Source organism: Vulpes lagopus, chromosome 3, assembly GCF_018345385.1.
Source record: "Vulpes lagopus strain Blue_001 chromosome 3, ASM1834538v1, whole genome shotgun sequence".
NCBI classification, from domain to species: Eukaryota; Metazoa; Chordata; class Mammalia; order Carnivora; family Canidae; genus Vulpes; species Vulpes lagopus.
In genome coordinates this window covers 12,400,633-12,420,333 of record NC_054826.1, presented here as the reverse complement: position 1 = coordinate 12,420,333, position 19,701 = coordinate 12,400,633, and the positions used below count along the sequence as shown (strand labels likewise).

Here is a 19,701-nt window from a genome sequence, read left to right as displayed (position 1 = left end):
TGTGTGTGTGTGTGTGCAGGGGAGGGGCTTCGCTCTAGCACATTGTGCATACTACTGTGCAATGTACATATCCTTCAAAAACGTGTATTTCTAATACCATCATTACTTTCCACGGGGTTCTGGCTCCCACCAAGTTAACTTTAAACCCAATGGCAAAAGCCCCACAAAAAACAACAAAAATCAGCTGCTATGGTAAGTGACCCTCTGTGTTCTGGTGCCCCGTGACTTTTCCAAGCTTCTTCCCCTTCGAGGGAGCCTCAGCTAAGATCAGTGGCATTGCTTAAACATCCCTCTCTCTTCTTTCTTTCCCCTGCCATTCTTCTTTATTTCTTATCTCCCTTTATCTCATTCCTATGAATTCCTAAACCTCCCACACATTCCTCCACCTGGGCAGAAACAGTTTCTTCTTCCTGTGAACATTTGCATCTCTCCCTCTCTGAAGACGTCTCCCCACCACCTTCTGGTGGACACTATAGTTAGGAGTTTGTGGCAGCCCTTCCTCCTGGACCATGAACTTCTGAGGAGAAGGGAAAATATATCTATTTGGCTTACTGTAGAATATTTCATGGCACACAGTGGATTGCCTACTACTGAACAAATGAATGAATTAATGAAAGTCTCCTTTGCAAAGCTATGAATTCTCTCAGTTAAAAAGTTACGAAACAGCCTCTGTAAAAATAGGAGAATAGGAGACAGCTTAAAAGAGAGCAAGCATATGAAATATTATAGTTCTGAATATGCTAAAAACATTTTATTTACTCATAGTATCAGAATTCTGGAAGGATTTTATCCTTATTTCCCTCTGGTCTGGCTCTTGCTTTTTCTTTTTTAAATCAGAGATCCATAGACATTTTTTTTTTCTATGGGAGTGAAATAAAGGATGGAGATTTGGGATGGGCAAAAATATAGAACTGTCTTTTTTTATCTAAAGCAATTACCATGAGGAAAAACAGCTTTCTTCTTAATACAGCAATTCCATAAATAACAGTAAAATTCTTGATGCCCCAGCAGTAAGGAGTCTGCAGGGCAGCACCAATGATGTATATTGCTGGTTGGGAGAAACTATTGTTTACAAGCTAATTATCGTATAACAAGTTGGCTTTAGTTAGCTATTTGAGAGGTTCAAACAGCAGATTTGGAAAGCTAAAGTGTGTATCGGCAGGTACATTTTTTTGAAATCTCTGATTAAAAACAATAGCTTGAGAGAATTGGAAAAAACAACTTAGAAAAAAACAGTTTATTAAGTAATATCATATAAATAACTTGTTACAAAAATTGATTTGCAAAAGGCATATTTACTCTTTGTGAGAAATCACTTTTTAAATTGCATTCTTTTCAAATTTATAGTCTAAGAAAACAAAGGAAAATAAAAGAAGCCATTTCAAGGAGCGTGTATTTGCCATTTGACTACACAAAAGGCCCGGCCACACTGCGCTTGAAGGTAATCATCTTACCTCTCCTTCTAATACAGGAAGCTTTCTCATGTAAACTGTGAAGTTATGAAAATCTCCCCAACTAGAAATGTTGATGAAAGCTGAGCAGTGGTGGTTTCTCTCAGGTGTTCTCATCGCCAGATATAGGAGATACTGAGAAAAACTGTATGACTGAGCATTCCAGCCAGTAAATCTTCAAGGGTGGCATCAGCTTCAATTTATACTTGGGAGTATTTTTAATTAAAAACAATCAATACCAAAAAGCTTTTATTTTCTGGATTTAAAATCACAAATTACAGTAGGAGAATGCCAAATTGCCTTAGCTTGGTACTACTGAAGACGCACGTAGCATTTATTATAAGGCCTATTCTTATGCAGTTTACTTTCAAAGCAATGAAAATAATCACAAACAAAACAATATGGTGGTTTTGAAGTGTTCCTATGTTTTTTTTTTTTTCCGAGAGCAGATCGGTTTGTTTGCTACACAGCATTCCCCCTGAATGCCTAGCAATTCTATACATCTGATTCCTTAATAAACACTAAACTAATAGATCATAGAAAACTAAAAGCTTATAGAAGGTGCCTCTAGACATATTTACATAAATAACATAGTCTCGCAAGAAAGACCAAGATCTCATTATAGTGGAATGCTTTTTCCACAACGCTGGGTCCATGCCTCATTTGTCAAATTAACCCCATTTGAAGAGAAATTTGAGTTTGTGGTCCATGGGTTTAAAAAAAAAATGGAATTAGGCAACTTGTAAAAGCTCTTTTGAAATTAATCTAATAACCCAGTGGCTCTCAGGCTAAGTGCCTCGGTCCTGTCTGAAATACAGTGGGTAATAGGCTTTGTTTCCATTTGACCTCCTTTTGGCACTTTCATCTGCTGGCTTCTGTCGGACTAACGTTCCCCCCAAATTAAAAAACGAAAATGCATCATAAATAAGGTATTACAAAATGGGGAGTAGATTAAAGATCGTCTCAGCAATGCTTAAATTAAATTGACGATGCAGAGACCATAAACTTCTGGCTTTAAAAATGAGCTATTTCTTTATTAACTTTTAACAAGTGTGTGAGTCAATGTCTTTCCTTTCTAAGAGGGTTTTCTTCTGCACATTGAATATGATCAGGGTCTGATGTTTTTTAGTAGAGAACTGCCCCTTTAGAAAACTATTCCATAAAGATGCCAAAGGGAGATGAAAAATGCTGCAAACGTAATAGTCACTGAACTTTTAAGGTGACCATACTGTAATTCTGTATTCTCTGGAAAAGAAAGCTGCTTGTTGGACTTTGGAAAATAGTTCGTCTTCCTGAAGGTCTGTACACTAAGTCTTACTCTTTCCACTCTTATAATCTGATAAAGGAGGCTGGGTTTTAGTGTTAAATGTAAATGCTTGGCTGTTTAATCCCCTGTCACAATTCAAAAAAGATTTCATCTAGATGAAATCATAAAAAATAAAATTACACGAAAATGATCCTTTTTAATAGGATATCTTTCAAAATAGTGGGGCATCATGACTTTCTAGAGTGTTCTTCCAAAGTAATTATATTGCTTCAAAACTAGTGACTAGGGTAAGATAATTGATTTGGTGGTTTGGTTCCTGGGGAAGATGAATTTGGGTGATTTAATACTTAGTTTGTGTCCACGAATCAACTCTGTTTTTTCCTTTTAACTGCATACTTTTATGGCCCTCAAATATGTAGAATTGAGGAATTCTTAATTCTTAGTTTATACATGATTATCTGCAATGAAATGCCCATTTCAAGGCAAAGTGTTCGATGGAAGGTATTGCTCAGTAAATCAGGACATCTAATATTTATGTACTTAGAAATGAAAGTAATGGAAATTTTCTGAAGTTAATTTGGTTTCGTAAAATTTGGATGCTTCCAAGATAGAGATTCAACTTTTAAAGAATTTTTGTACAACTTTTTTGAAGCTAAAAATGAACACTAAGCCAACATTTTTTTTTTTAATGAGTTAAAATTGAATTGCCAGGTTTTGTTACATTTGAAAATGGAGTCAATTTGTATCTGAAACTCCCTGTATGCAACTAAACTTAAAGCTAAGAAAGCTCTGTAAAAAAAACATTTATTTACTGTGCTCAGAGCTCCTGTCAGATGGTTCCATGGAACCATCTTTTCTTTTCTTCCATTTGATTTCATTTTTTTATTTGGGGACAAATGTTTAGGTCTTTCAGCAGAAAGTGGCTATGAAGTGAAGAGGTTGTACACTTATGCACGATAGCTTAACATTTAAAAATCACAGCTTGTTTTAGGGAACATCTTGAAGAAACTCTCCCCTTTGAATGGAAGGGAAAAAAATTTCAGAAGGGCCTCAAAGTCCTTGAAGCAATCCACTAAAGTGATCTGCTTATAATTAATGAATTTTAGTTTCTTATTTACTAAAGCAGATATTAAATTTTACCTCTTCCCATTTTCCCTCCATCCTTCTTGTCACTAACATCTGATATCAGGACAGGGACTTTGTGAAAACTGAGCCAAAAACTAATTTTTTTTTTCTCTCCAGTAATCATTCATGTTGACTGGGGTCTTTGACTCAATATCTTGGTGAGAAGGAAGTGAGACCCACTCAGAATGACGGAAGTATGGCTCTCATGATCTCCATGACATCAGAGAGTTTTAATTCTAGGAAAAATACTTATAGGACCTTGTACTAAATATTCAGCTCTAGTCTTAAATTGTCCAATTTCTTAGAGATTCACTTCATCATCAGGTTTTGTGGCAAGAGATTAGGCAGTTATTTCAATATTTAGTCATATTAATTTGTTCTTGGTCCACTGTACCATCTTCAAGATGGGATAATATACCCTGCCAATTATATCTCGAATTCCATTATAGAACTGCTTACTTTCACTTACGGGGAAAGAATAAACCTTACCCTTAAACAGTGGAAGTTGCTAGTGTCGACCCTCAGACATTCCAATTAACCCAAAAGTTCAAAAGGAAGACTTCTGATGATACCTTTCTTTTTACAGTACTATCTTTCTTGATTCAATTTATTACATGACATGAAACATAAGGACAGAGAGCTCTTTAGTTTTACAGTAAGTCATGTGATTAAGGTGGTTTTCTATTGCTATAAATAACTAGCTCTTACTAATTAACTTCCCTACGCTACCTTTTTTGCAACACTTAACTGTGACTAAGATATTCATTATAGTGAAACCCTCCTGTAGTATTTTGTTTGCATTCCTGCATGTGTAGGAAGAACTAGCCAAAGTAAACCCTGAAAACATGAAATACTTGTTAGTATGTATACAGGGAAGTCTGTTATAAAATAGGAAACCATTCGGTAAATGCAGGGAAGAATATGGTTGTAAAACTTTTTCACTCTAATTGAGTGACCCAAAAGACTACATTTCTCTTATTTTGAAAGTGCCGTCTACACTTCCTGGGTAACACACCTATTTAAAACTTAATAAAAGTGTGTTTCCAAATAGAAGGTATGTGCTCATATGACAGGATCTCCAAATGGAAATGACATTAAGATTATCTGTAGGAAATTAACATTAATTGAAAATAAATCCCTAAGACTAATAATTGAAGTCAGCATATTCTTAAGTACATAATATGTATATATATATATATATTTATAAGTATACAGAGCCTGGGTTTGGTTTTTTTTTTTTTAAGTTTTCAAGACAGCTATGTTTTCATTACAGTACTTTGGAAATTTCTGATGATTGAACAATGTAGGATTCTAATGATACAAATCATTAGAACAACCATATGAAAAAAATGACTTGAACCTGCCAAAAGGATTAGTTCAGTTCAGTTGGGTCCTCTGGATAATAACTATGATGCTAATTGCATACTTAGAGAAATAATAGATTGGATGGATTGTACAGTACTTTTCCGTTGTAGTACGAGACCACTACTTTATCATTAGTTCAAAGACAAGGATGGCAGGGTTGCCATAGCAACAAAATTAAAAACAATGAAAAAATATTAATGCTTTTGAAAGTCAACTATCATTTTAATACAATCTTAAACACTCTTACTGAAGAGAATCAAATTTGTCCCTATGTAAGCGTCTTCCAAACATGTAATACGTAGTTTTGCACTATGATCTCAACAATATATCTAGATCTATCATGTCATATAAATATATAGATGTTCCCAGATGTGGAGGACAGGATATCAAGTTCAAGTGTGGCCGGCTCTCATTTCCCCATTAAACTCTGAGGGCGGGATTTGAGTTTTATTTAATCTATCTTTACTAATGCAACTTAATTGTGTACGAAGTATCTGAAGAATATGGATTATTGTACTTCACGCTGCTACTTTCAAGTATATTAGAATAATACTGACAACAACTACAGACAAGGAGTTAAAATTTGTCTCAGAAGAGTTCCTTCAAGAATTTTTAACAATTAGACTTATTTGTAATTAGCCTACTGATGGTTGAAATAATTTTGAGTGATCTGTGGTACTTTTGGTGGCCCGAACTTTAAAATATGCCAAATATTTCCTTCGTTAACGTCATTAGCTGTTTTCCCTTTCTCTTTATATGGTGCAAGGGCAAACTTTTGCAGGTATCGTATGTGACAAAGTATGAGTTAGTGGCAAGGAATGAGGTACTATTACATTTTGTTTGTTTGCTGTTTTTGAACGTCGCCATTTAATTTGCTTCTGGTCCTAAAGAGGACCAAGAATCTTAAAACGTCAGTGGATTTGATGCTTGCAATAGTCGTTGGTGCCAGGTAAAGTTCTTGAAGAACAAAACAGAACGGGCAAGTGCCATCTTAAATCCTTTGCAACGCAGCCATAATACACACCCACATTCAGTGCATTCGTCTCCTTGTGAGCTGATGTGCCAGGGCAGGACCAACCTGGCCGGTGCCCCCCCACCCTCGTTCCTCTTTCCGAAACTCTGCCTTCCCCGCCAGAGCACGGCCCCTCCCCGCGTGAGCACGTGGAATGTGCAGTCAGAGCGGCCAGCAGACCTGAGCCCACGGGGCAGCTGACCTGGGCCCACGGGGCAGCTGACCTGAGCCCACGGGGCAGCTGACCTGGGCCCACGGGGCAGCTGACCTGAGCCCACGGGGCAGCTGACCTGGGCCCACGGGGCAGCAGACCTGAGCCCACGGGGCAGCAGACCTGGGCCCACGGGGCAGCTGACCTGGACCCACGGGGCAGCAGACCTGAGCCCACGGGGCAGCAGACCTGAGCCCACGGGGCAGCAGACCTGGGCCCACGGGGCAGCTGACCTGGACCCACGGGGCAGCTCACATGGACCCACGGGGCAGCTGGCCTGAGCCCACGGAGCAGCTGACCTGAGCCCACGGGCCTGCTAGACCTGGGCCCACGGGGCAGCTGACCTGAGCCCACGGACCAGCTGACCTGAGCCCACGGGGCAGCCGACCTGAGCCCACTGACCAGCCGACCTGGGCCCACGGGGCAGCTGACCTGGGCCCACGGGGCAGCTGACCTGAGCCCACGGGGCAGCTGACCTGGGCCCACGGGGCAGCTGACCTGAGCCCACGGGGCAGCTGACCTGGGCCCACGGGGCAGCTGACCTGAGCCCACGGGGCAGCAGACCTGAGCCCACGGGGCAGCAGACCTGGGCCCACGGGGCAGCTGACCTGGACCCACGGGGCAGCAGACCTGAGCCCACGGGGCAGCAGACCTGGGCCCACGGGGCAGCTGACCTGGACCCACGGGGCAGCAGACCTGAGCCCACGGGGCAGCAGACCTGGGCCCACGGGGCAGCTGACCTGGACCCACGGGGCAGCTCACATGGACCCACGGGGCAACTGGCCTGAGCCCACGGGGCAGCTGACCTGGACCCACGGGGCAGCTCACATGGACCCACGGGGCAACTGGCCTGAGCCCACGGGGCAGCTGACCTGGACCCACGGGGCAGCTCACATGGACCCACGGGGCAGCAGACCTGAGCCCACGGAGCAGCTGACCTGAGCCCACGGGCCTGCAGACCTGGGCCCACGGGGCAGCTCACATGGACCCACGGAGCAGCTGACTTGAGCCCACGGGGCAGCTGACCTGAGCCCACTGACCAGCCGACCTGGGCCCACGGGGCAGCTGACCTGAGCCCACTGACCAGCCGACCTGGGCCCACGGACCAGCTGACCTGAGCCCACGGGGCAGCTGACCTGAGCCCACGGGGCGCAGCAGCGAGCCCAGCCAGGCCAGCCCAGGTGCTCTGTCCTCCTGCAGGGGCGGTCGGGCCTGCGGACGTGGGTAAGTGGGTGCGCTAGAAAATCCAGCCTATGCGTCTCGGAAGCTCGAAAAGTGTGCTAGAAAACGGTCTCTGGGGCGGCGCCCGCACTGCGGCCGGGCGGGCCGGGAGCGGGCGCGGGGCCCTGGGGCGCGGGGGCCCGGGGCGCGGGCGGGCACTAGGAGCCCCGGGGGCCGCCGCCGTCCCCATCCCCGTCCCCGTCCCCGTCCCCGTCCCCGTCCGCCGCCCCGTACAGGTCCGCCAGCTTGCGGAAGCGCGGGCCCCACTCGCGCAGGTAGTCGTAGCTCTGGTCGCCGTCCGAGGCGGCGGACTCCAGCGAGCTCAGCGAGGCGGCCGCCGAGCCCGCGCCCTCGTAGGCGTAGGTGGCCAGAGAGTCGTAGGGCGGCGCGGCGGGGTCGCGGTCGTGCTCCTGCAGCCGCTGGCGGAGGAAGTCCCGCACGTCGGAGCTGGCGCTGGCGGGGGCCGCGGGCCGCGCGGGCAGGAGCGCCTCGGGCGCCACGTCCCTGCGCAGCTGCCCGTCCTCCAGGGCCGCGGGGTTGCGCAGGGTGCCGATGTCGAAGGCCTGGGTGTCCTCCTCCCCGCCGCCCTCGTCGTTGTAGCTCACGATGTTGTCCCTGATGTCCTCCTTGGAGATGATGAGCGGTTCCTTCTTGCGCTGCCGCCTCAGAGCTGCGAACAGCACCACCGTCACTGGGGGCAGACAGAGCAGAGCGGCAGGGGGTTAGGGCCCGCGACGAGCACCGCGCCCGGCCAGGGCACACCCCGGGGGCGCCCAGTGCACACCCCGGGGGCACCCAATGCACACCCCGGGGGCGCCCAGTGCACACCCCGGGGGCGCCCAGTGCACAACCCGGAGGCGCCCAGTGCACACCCCGGGGGCGCCCAATGCACACCCCGGGGACGCCCAGTGCACACCCCGGGGGCGCCCAGTGCACACCCCGGGGGCGCCCAGTGCACACCCCGGGGGCGCCCAGTGCACACCTTCAGGGCGCTGCACACCCCGGGGGCGCCCAGTGCACACCTTCGGGGCGCTGCAACCCCAGGGGCACCCAGTGCACACCTGGGGGCGCTGCACACCCCGGGGACGCCCAGTGCACACCTTCGGGGCGCTGCAACCCCAGGGGCACCCAGTGCACACCTGGGGGCGCTGCACACCCCGGGGACGCCCAGTGCACACCCCGGGGGCGCCCAGTGCACACCTTCGGGGCGCTGCAACCCCAGGGGCACCCAGTGCACACCTGGGGGCGCTGCACACCCCGGGGACGCCCAGTGCACACCCCGGGGGCGCCCAGTGCACACCTTCAGGGTGCTGCATACCCTAGGGGCACCCAGTGCGCACCTTCGGGGCGCTGCAACCCCGGGGGCACCCAGTGCACACCCCGGGGGCGCTGCACACCCCGCGCGCGTCCGCGCCTCAACCCAGGAGCCCCCCCCCCCGCCCCCGCCCCCCCCCCCCCCCCCCCCGCCCCCCCCCCCCCCCCCCCCGACGCGGGGCAAATATCTGCAAGAAAGTTACGATTTAACTAGAGGATGAAACACCTTCCCGGGTTGTCAGGACTTAGTTCCCTTTGGCTCTGAAACGGCAAACTAGTTTCAAGGGAAGGGAAGAAGAACAAAATGACAATGATGATCATAAAAAGGCTCAAACGCAGCGAGAGTGCAAATTATGCTGAACACCTAAAATGCTCTGAAACTGCTTACAAGCACAAGGCTGGCACCTTCGGGATGTGTTGAAGGTTTGCATAACTCCGCAGCTAAAATAACTTTTGCACCATGCCTCCCTTTTTAAAATTTTTTTTCCCCTGAGAGAACTGTAAAATTAGTTTAAAACCCAAAGTAGAGATGTGAATGTCTGCACGCCTTTCTACATGGAAGAAACACTATTGCAGATAATACCTGGAGAGGCCCAGGTACAATTCAGAAAGCCATTCTGACCTTCAAGATCAGCCCACTTGAAAGGGGGCAGGTCCTAAGACGCGCACCAGCTTGTTTCTGTTGTAGCCAAACAAACACATGTAAGAGGGAACTTTAAAAAAGAGAAAAAAAAAAAATCTTTCAAAGGTTCACATTCTCCAGGTTTGTTGCCTGGAATGTTTGTTCTTTTGATTTTTTTCTCCCGCCCCCTAACTCAAATTAGAGGCCCAACAAGAATTGTGTCTAAATAACTCCTGATGGTTTTTCACAGCTGGCTGGGTCAAATGCAGTTGGCTTCCTGTAGAGAGACGCATCTACGAATGGACAGAAGGGTGGGGAAATCAAAGCATAGCGACAGCTTAGAGAGGAGACAGCCATGCAGGGCAGAAAATGCACCTTTAAACTGGGTTGGTCCAGGGGTGTTTATTACAGGAAGTACTAGTAACTGTTTTTACTTTCTCATCCATGTCATGGTCCTGATTTTATGAGCCATAAAAATGGAAATATTGTAGTAAGAGTTACAGAATAATGTCTTTTGGTGGATATGTATATCTACCTATATAATGATGGATATATCCATACCCATATATATCTATATATTAAAATTTCAGGTGTTAATAGTATTAATAATAATTATCTATTGAGAGAGTTCTGTGTGCCAAGCACTGTGCTAAGTGCTCTATATACTGAATCTCATTTAATTATCACAGCAGACCTACAAAGTAGGTATCATCATTTTATTATATATGTTATATATTATATAATATAGTAACCATCTTTCATAGGAGAAATTGAGTTTTAGAGATGTCACATATACAAACAACTGAAATCCAAGTCAGACTAAAAAGCCAACACTCTTAATCACCATGTGTTAAAGCATGTTTGGATTATAAACTACCTTTAAAGGATATCCAGTGTTGCCATTTCAAGTGCGTGGTTGTATAACATCCTGTACACATCCTCTCTTGCTGCCAAAGAGCATCCTCATGCCTCATTTGTCCCAGCCATTCAGGGCATTTATATATTTATTTATTCACTAAATATTTATGTAGTTCCTACTCTGTCTGTGCCAGGGGCAGTTCTAGGCACTATCAATGGAAAACATTAATCAGGAGGTGGGCAGGAGCGGTGGGGGTGGTGGACAGAGACAAATAATGTGTATAATAAATAAGGAAATTATTAGAAGGTGATATGTATACCATAAACAAAAAGTAGAGCAGAGGAAGGAAGATGAAGAGTGCTTCTGTGTATGAGTGAGGGACTGTATATGTTTTTTAGGAGGAGATTGCATCATTGAGGAAGTGACATATGAGCAAAGGTGTGGGGAGTTATTCAAGGAGCTGTCGGGTGAAGTGGACAGAGCTAGAAGAAAGGCCCTGAGATGGCAGGGTTCCTGGAGTGCTTGACAAACAGCCAAGAGATGCTACAGCTGGACCACAGGTCAGGGGACAGGAAGGGAATAGGGAAAAGCCATGTATTTTGGGGCTTGGAAGCCGTATGTCTTCATTTTACCCTGAGATGTGGGTGGGTGGGTGGAAAACTGCAGGGCTTTGGGTGGAGGGAAGCTTAATAATCTATTCTTTATGGTGGATTCCAGTGTGACCAATGAGAAGGATTTGCAAAACAGAGGACTATCACTAAGGATGGCCTCTGGGGTTAGTGAATAGAATCAAGATGACTGTCTCTCAAAGCATTAAACCCTATGTACAATGGTTCATGCCATCATTTAAGGCAAGATAGCGGCATTTATCACTTCCTAATTCTGCCCCAGTTTAAGTTATCTGTATCTTTTGTTTTAGTCCTTTGCACACCCGAGAAAGTGTAATGTCTAGAAGAGAGAGGGCACATTGGATAATTCAGAGGCATTCATTCACTGCCTAATTCCTAATTCCCCTACAGCTACAACTGCCTGTATCTTTTCTTTTTAGCCCAATGTACATCTGAACAGAAATTCTAGAAGGGAGATCTTTCTTAAAGCTAACTTTTATTGACTTGAAGACGTGAGTTCTAAGCACATGGAACAACAACAACAGAAATACATTCTGAGAAAGTAATAGCTTTCTTCCCAGTAACTGATCTCTTCCCTTTTCTCTACCCACTGAGGCCAGAGGACAGCAGTGAGATTTGGGGTGAGGGATGCTTGGACCAATTTGTGCTCAAATCCCATTGTAAAGTTAGAAGAGAGCAAGGCATTTGAAATCAGGCTGCCTAGGCTCCCTTAAAGAATTTGACCCTTTTAAGTCTTGTTTCTTTCTGTAAAAGAGAGGCAATAACACAGTGCCCCATGTTGTCATCAGGAATGAGTTAGTAGGGCAGCCCCCGTGGCTAGTGGTTTAGCGCCACCTCCAGCCTGGGGTGTGATCTTGCGGACCTGGGATCGAGTCCCACGTCAGGCTCCCAGCATGGAGCCTGCTTCTCCCTCTGCCTGTGTCTCGGCCTCTCTCTGTGTCTGTAATGAATAAATAAAAAATCTTAAAAAAAAGGAATGAGTTAGTAAATGTGAAAGTTTTGTAGATTCTTAAAGCACCATAGAGACACGAGATGTAGTAGTTGTTTTCACCGTGGTTTTATTTTTGTAAATAAAACAAGAGATGCCACATGATCCACTTTATTGACTGCAGATTTCCTCCTATATCCGTGTGGCTTTCCTTCTCTTACAAAAATCTCAGGTTTGCTTCCACCTTCTTCAATTGTTTCATTTTCAGTTCGGGCTCTCTTTCAGCCTGGAAATTGCCCTGCCTTCTGTAAGCTCACAAAGAAAGTACAGTGCAGTGTGGAAGCACCAAGGCTCAGGGGGAGAAGACCTGGGTTTGGAACTTTGTCCTACCACCTGTTGGCTGTGTGACTTGACTACATGACTGCACATCTTGGAGCCTTGGTTTTCTTATTGGAGATGCAGATACATGTATACCAGATGGTTCTGAGGGTTAAATGAGAAGAACAGTTGTGAAGCATCTTGGCCAGTGTGTAGCCCACAGTATTAGTCTAGTAAAGGGTCAGTCCCATTTAGCTCCTTTTTTAATAGGTACAGAATTCCAAAGAGACTAGACCTGATGTAGGGAGCATGGAGACAAGTTAGGAGTAACTTAGTTACTCCTTAGTTAGGAGACAGTGAATTTATTAGAGGAAGAAAATGATAAAGAGAGGATAAAGGGAGTTGGTGAGGAGGAAAAAAAAACTGGGTGGTGGTGGTGGTAGAGAACATGGGTGAATGATGAAGGAAAGGAAGCATCACCTCTTTGAGATGAGAGTCAGCTCGCCTTCTATACACCACAGAAGAGTCCATGGAATTCTCACTGACTACAGCCCTGCCAATTCAGCCCTTCTAAAAACAACCTTTTTTTTTTTTTCTAATCAAAAAGAATATTCATATCCTCCTCTTCCAAAACAATTTTTACAGACTCACACCATTAGAAACACTGATTTGTCTTTGCATACTGTCAGCTTTTATTTATCCTCATATCTTAAAATACTTTTCCCCAAATTTTCGTTGACAAAGAGAATCACAGTTTTGTAGTTTAAGTTTCAAGACTTATAATTAGCAAAATTGATATGGAATGTGAAGCTCTTAAGCAGGGATCCCTAGGCATTCTCTTCTTGGAGAAATGTAGGTCTTGTACTCTTTATTCTTCTCAAAGTCGCTATACTGTCATTTTTAAAAAGAGGTTTCTCCCCTGTGCAGTCCAGGTTGACGCTTAACCTCGTACCTTTCTTCCCCTTGCGTAGGCAAGCTTACTTTGATTTTTGGAAAGACTGAATTAACTAGCATTTGATTTCTTAGTTCACAACAGTCAATGGCCTATTGAACATTTTGAGCCCAACCTGTGTATTTAATTCATGGGCTGGGGGAAAAAAATTTCATTTGAATCATTGCTGGACCTCGGTTTTTACTTTGATTGCATTCATTTCCTTTAGGTCTCAGATTTATTTCCTCAGTCACAGAAGTTGTTTATTATTCAGTCTGAGAAATAATAGACATTGTGTATGTGGCAATCAGGGAGCAATGCTAAGAAGGTAGTTATTCAAATGGGTAGAACAAAGCAAGTTGGCTGGGTGGAAGAAAATTTAATCGCTTTTTATTTCCTTATATGAGAGAGAAAAAGTCATCACATTTCTCTTTCCACTTTCCCATTGATCTTTAAACTTTACCTTCTTAGAAAGGGCCATCACCACACCCTCCATGCCAGATGACTTTCTCTCTTTAAAATTTAACATGTTTGCCAGGTTAAATAGTAAACAACAAACGAAATGAAAAGGGCATATTGACGGTGCCCTCAAGTCCCCCTGGGATTCATTCCCAGTCTGCCAGACGAGAGATTCTTTTAGTGGAATGATTCCCTGGGTAGGTAAAGACATGGGCAGGTTTCACATCTGTTCATCCTCTAAAGCTATTTTCAAGCAAAAACTAGTTCATGAGTGAACAAAACAAATTCTCAGCATATAACTCTACTCACCTAGATTGGGCTGTATGCCTTAATGGGGGAGGCGGATAAATCTAGAGTGTCACAGTAACAGTGTGTGCCCCTCAGCATGGGGAGATAGGATGCAGGGAGAAGCAGTTTACCTAGTAGGGTCACGATGCACAGAAGGATGGCAACCAGAGCCCCCGTGCTCAGTCCCGTGGGGTGGATGAGGGCCTCCGCGTGGCAGGACTGCATGTTCCCATGGTGGTCACATGCACAGACCCGGACAGTCACTGTCCCAGTGCTGCTTTGGACTGGGTAGTCGTTGTCTGAAATGACCACAGGCAGGAGATAGGTGCTCATCTCGTGTCTGTTATAGCCATTTTTCCGAGTTAAGATTCCTGCTGTGTTATCTGGAACCAGAAAGCAAAGTGGTGAATGTTATGTTCTTACCACATCATGGATTGGAACAATTGTGATGCTAATAGATAGACAGAGGTATAAATGTATCGAGATGATCACTTGGACTCACCTTTGTTGTCTTGAATGGTAAAGTTTGAGCCACTGGCTGCTTCAGGGGCCAAAGAGAATGAGAACTGGTGCCCGCTGTAAGGGTCGTCTTTGTCAATGGCTCGTAGGGTCTGAATCAACTAAAATCAAAACCATAAAGCTGCTATAAAGTTTTGCTAACTCAAAAGTGTTCCTTACGGTTTTGCAGTAAATTGCTTGAGTAAATGATTTCTAATTTTAACTTAAAAACAATAGCCTCTAGAGAATTTTCAACGAATCTGCTTTACGCAATGAACTGACGGGTTTGAAACAGAGCTAGGAATAATGCTTTGTTATGGGCTGTCCTGGGTCCTGTAGGATGTTTAGCAGCAAGCCTGGCCTCCTCCCACTACGTACCAGTCGCATTTTACACTTTGTGACGATCAAAAATGTCCCCAAACATTGCCAAATGTCCCCTGGGGGCAAAATCACGGGAGGTGGGAAACACTGCCCTAGAGTAATACAAAGCTATAAAATATCACAATGATTTACGATAACATTTCAACTAAAAAAAATCCAGGCATTCTTTGGACACAGCCTGTTTAGAAATGCAGTCTTGACAAATATGTAAGCCATTGACTTGCATAAAAGCTAAAAGAAAGTTTGCACATAAAATACAAGTTCAGCTTCCCTCTTTCACATGTATTTTAACAGTGCCCTTCTATTTCGACAAACTGTAACATAATTTTTATATCGCTGGCAGAAAAGACCTACTTCAGGTAGGGACAAATGTATAAAACAGGAAAACATTCATGAATTTGTATTACTTGTACAGATGGGCAATATAAATAAGTGAAACTATGAATTATAGGCAATTGTAAAATATGTTCTGGTTATTGCTTTCCAGTGTATATGGTAATTAAAAGTATCTGCTCACCAATTAAGATTTTTCCAATAAAGCTGTGACTAATCTATTTTAATGAAAACATAAGACTGATTTGAATCAGCATCAGTCTCTGAGAATGATGAACTTCCAGTTCTTAAAAACTATTTGTTCTCTTATGCAAGTTAAACATTCATTCTGGCCCTTATTTATAGTATTAATTTTGTTAGCATTTGCTTCATAGATAATTTAAAACTCACCCTCAGCTCTCCGTATTAGAAGATCTAAATTAATCTGACTAAATTAATTTACTTTTTTTTTTTTTTTTATGAAACTCACCTGATCTGCTTTTGCTTTCTCACAGACGAAGGTTTCATAGAATTCAGCAAATTCTGGGGCATTGTCATTGACATCTAGAACTTTTATATATAGAGGGACTCGGCTGCTTTGCTTCGGATTATCTGCAACATGTCAAAAAGAAATGGGCATTTATATATTGATCACCAATCCCCTTTAAGATAATAGTCACTCACTCCTTTCATACACAGTTTCCCCAAGGCTGCTCTGAGTACCACACGGCATTGTGTACCAACTTAGCCACAAAAAAGAATTAGATAGGTACTTCTGGGGTTAGATACACCTGCTGGAAATACCTGGGAGACAAAGCTACTTGTGTCAGTGTAGTGCTATTTTGTATAGCAAACCCCGGAGTCACAGAAAATGAAGAAAAGCTATCTAGGAAAGGCAATTTAGAGGCAAATTTTAAGAGAAGCCAAAGAAGCAGGGAGATGGGGAAAATTTGGACAAGAGAAAGAGCAAGGGGAAATGAAAGAAACCAACTGGTTGTTTTGGCCTTAGTTCTTTAGTTTTTATGCTAAATACAAGCTAGATATGGGGCTCAGCCCTTTGCTATACTATCCTATTTAATCCTTGCAAACTTTTGAGGTAAATACAGTTATTGCCCCTACTGTATAGATGAGGAAACTGAAGCACAGATCTGTTAGGTAAGTTGTTCATCTTCTCAGAGATGATAAATAAGAAGTAGAACTTAGATTTCAACTTAGGTCTGTCTGACTCCAAGGCCCCAGGTGTTCATCCAGGATAATGAGAGAGCAGCATCCGTGTTTGAAGATGAGGGGTGGGGTGGGGTGTAAATGAGTATTTTGGGTAGTGTGGATGACAGATTCCCGGTCTGAGAATCAGGAGTTGGAATTTCTGAGCTCAGCGCTCTTCATTCACTTCATTTATACATCTGTTTGTTCACATCATAAATATTTAGTGAGCATCTAGTGTCTAATATGTGCCAGCCACTCTTTGGGGTGCTGGGACACGTGGGGAACACGACAAAGATCCTGCATCTCAGAGCTTTATTCTACTGGGGGCACACAAGCTGTAAACACATAAATATATAATGCATGAGATGGTAAATGCTGTGGAGAAATTAAACAGAGAAAGGGACTGGAGAGAGGTGGAGGTGCTACTTTGAGTGGGATGACCACTCGGGCTCATCTGATGGGATGCCATTTGTACAGAGACACAAATAAAGAGAAGAATTAAGCCATGTGACTATTTCTGGCTCTCCACATAGAGGGAACAGCAAGTGCCAAGGCCCTGGGATGGGAGTAGGCTGGTTTTATGTAAGCTCTGGGCTTCTGTTGCATCAAAGATAGTTAAGAAGTTTAGACAATAAGATTCTTAAGCTCCTTTGCCTCTAAAATGTTGCTCACATTATTCTTCCAAAGTTAGAGCTGCCGAAGAGGAGGTTTTAAAAGGTCTTTATCGCTAGTACTTTCAAATATATCACAGAAACATTAAATCTTAAAAAAAAATTTTTAGGCACAAAGCTTAAAATACACACAAAATGACTACTTCAATAAAATATAAAATTTCATGATGTTATAAAAAATGGTCCTTTTCAATGTGAAAAATGATTTTGTGATTTTAAAGCTTTAAGTATGCTCTGTCATTGGTATTGCATTAGTCCCTCCACATAAATTCTGAAGAGCAAATTCCTACCTAACAAATTTGTAATTAGGAGTTCTTAATGCTATCACAAAGCGATGCTTCATTTTGTCCATATTGGTTATTTATTATTCTACTCAATATTCTTCAGACATTTCAAATCTCATGAGTAATGTTGACAAAGAATACTACTGTAATATACCATTAGATATGGAATATTTCACACTAGATACCCAACTGAGCTAAAAATATTTGAACTTTTAAAATCAAAAACAAAAACTAAAAAATGAGCTATAATTTGGAAGCCTATTTTTAAACATTTAAATGTTATTTTAAAAATACTTTTTCTTTCATGTACTTAGGCCTACACATTGTGTTTACATTACACAATTTTCTCTGTGTATAATCATTTTATTTGAAGCATTCATTTGGCACTATTTTTCTTTGCCTTTAATTTCATGGGGACTTCATAAAATTCGCTCTAAACATTTTATTGATTACTTGGTGGTTTGGATTGCTCACTTTGGTGTACAGTGGAAAAGCAAAAATTTATATCTCTTACTTCTGTAATGATTTTGAAATAGAAATTCTGTAGAAAGCTGGAGGATAGATCTCTGAAAGACTTCTAAGTAATGCCTACATTTTTAAATGTATTTGATTCCCCTCCCCTCCCAATTCTAACCATGAGCCCATGTTTTTCAGCTTCTTCTGTGGTGTTCTGATTTATAAAGCTTTGTGGAATCAAATCCAGAATGTACCAATTCAACCTCATTTGAGAGATGCATTCTCATTTCATTATTTGTGAATTACAGGTCATCCATAGGTACCTCTGCATTTGTGAATGAGTTAACACATGCCTAGAAGAAACATTACTGCAAATCGTTATGGGGCTCTTTCCTTCAATATGTATCGAGTAGGCTATCAGTACATGGTGATGAATTTCAGCCTTGCTTCAACCCGCCCTTGCCGGGACACTCACTCCGTCAATTGGGGGACAGTAGCAGTGTGAGGTTAAACTTACTGATCTCTGTTGCTATCACTGTAATGTTGTGCCACAGCAATGTTTCTCGGTCAAGAAGTTTCGACGTAAAAATCGAACCATTTCCAGAATCAATGTTGAATATTCTGTCCATATCTGTGTGTCGATCAACAGAATACCTAAAAATGCAGAGTAGAATTTAGAATGGTTTTCTTTTCTTTTCTTTTTAAAATGAAATATAGTTGACACACAGTTACCTTAGTTTCAGGTGTACAGCATAACGATTTGGCAAGTCTACATGTATGCTATGCTCACCACAAGTGTAGCTACCATCTGTCCCCATACAATGCCAGAAAGGTTTTCTTTGTATTTGTTATTCTCGCATCCTAAAACTATTTCCAGAATGCCTGTTACATGATTTTTTTTCTACTTGTAGCACCTATTGCATATCTATAAGTTATAAGTTAATATTAAGCAAAATATTCTGGGAAATTCTTTACAATTGAGGTCCTAATGGTAAACCCATTAGACAAGTTCCACGAGTTTGAGAATCACCAATAAAGTTTCTTTTATATGTAATTTTTTATCAAGTTTATATAGTAATGGTCACATTTTAACTCAAATTTCTAGAACCTTAGAACTTTAATGTGTACACGAGTGTTTATGTACATAAGTAGGGTTATTGTCTAGTTTTCTGTTATTCACTTTATTTCTAAAATCATTATGTAGAAAGAAGCAAAAACTGGCTAGTGTGGCTGCAGTTAGTGAGGTGGCAAAAGGGAGAGAGATAATGAGGTTGGGAGGGACCTGGGTGGCTCGGTGGTTGAGTGCTTTGGCCTGGGATCAAGTCCCACAGGGAGCCTGCTTCTCCCTCTGTTGGAGTCTCTGTCTCTCATGAATAAAGAAAATGTTAAAAAAAAAAAAAAAAGAAAGAAAGAAAATGAGAGATTCAGAGTCTGGACTGTAGAAGAATGGGCTGACCATGGCAAGGAGTTGAAGTTTGTTCCAAGAGCAATGTGAATCTACAGTGGATTTTAAGCAGGGAAATGTTCCAATCTAAGTCACGTTTAGCAAAGATCACTGGTTTGAATTGAGGAGAATGGTTGGTTGGTGTGACCACACACTGATAGAAGAGAAGAACAGAATTTGGGGAAGATCCTAAGTTTCCATTTTGATATATTGAAGCTGAAGTGTCCAAGGAAAGTCCGGGAAGGAAAAGATCTGGATTGACAACTTAGATTTCTCATTTGATTGTTTAGGAAGAAAAGGTCTAGGCACAGAGAAAAACATTAAGGACCTGATCACTTAAAAGATGATGGGAAAATGTAGACCCACAGTGCCCAAAGCAGTGCCCAGAGCAGAGTAGGCACTTGATAACTATTTAAGGAGTTTTGAGAATTCAACGAAAACTGAGAGGT

At 43.0% G+C, this 19,701-nt stretch overlaps 1 protein-coding gene across 4 annotated transcripts in view; it reads right to left on the bottom strand.

Annotated features, from left to right (window-relative positions):
* Positions 1–2,834: 2,834 nt before the first annotated feature.
* CDH6 (cadherin 6) overlaps positions 2,835–19,701 on the bottom strand; it is a 56,006-nt gene continuing 39,139 nt past the window's right edge. Inside the window, exons 7-12 of one of the 4 annotated variants that reach the window (XR_005986825.1) lie at positions 18,326–18,462; positions 15,682–15,803; positions 14,503–14,620; positions 14,132–14,383; positions 6,445–8,343; positions 2,835–6,400 (exon numbers count right to left, since the gene is read on the bottom strand). Coding sequence is in view for 1 of the 4 variants with exons in the window: in XM_041748910.1 (XP_041604844.1) it covers positions 7,811–8,343; positions 14,132–14,383; positions 14,503–14,620; positions 15,682–15,803; positions 18,326–18,462 (1,162 nt within the window). In the remaining 3 variants the exon portion in view is untranslated. Of the gene's footprint in view, positions 8,344–14,131; positions 14,384–14,502; positions 14,621–15,681; positions 15,804–18,325; positions 18,463–19,701 lie in introns of all 4 variants that reach the window. The other 3 variants (XR_005986827.1, XR_005986826.1, XM_041748910.1) reach the window with 3 other exon arrangements.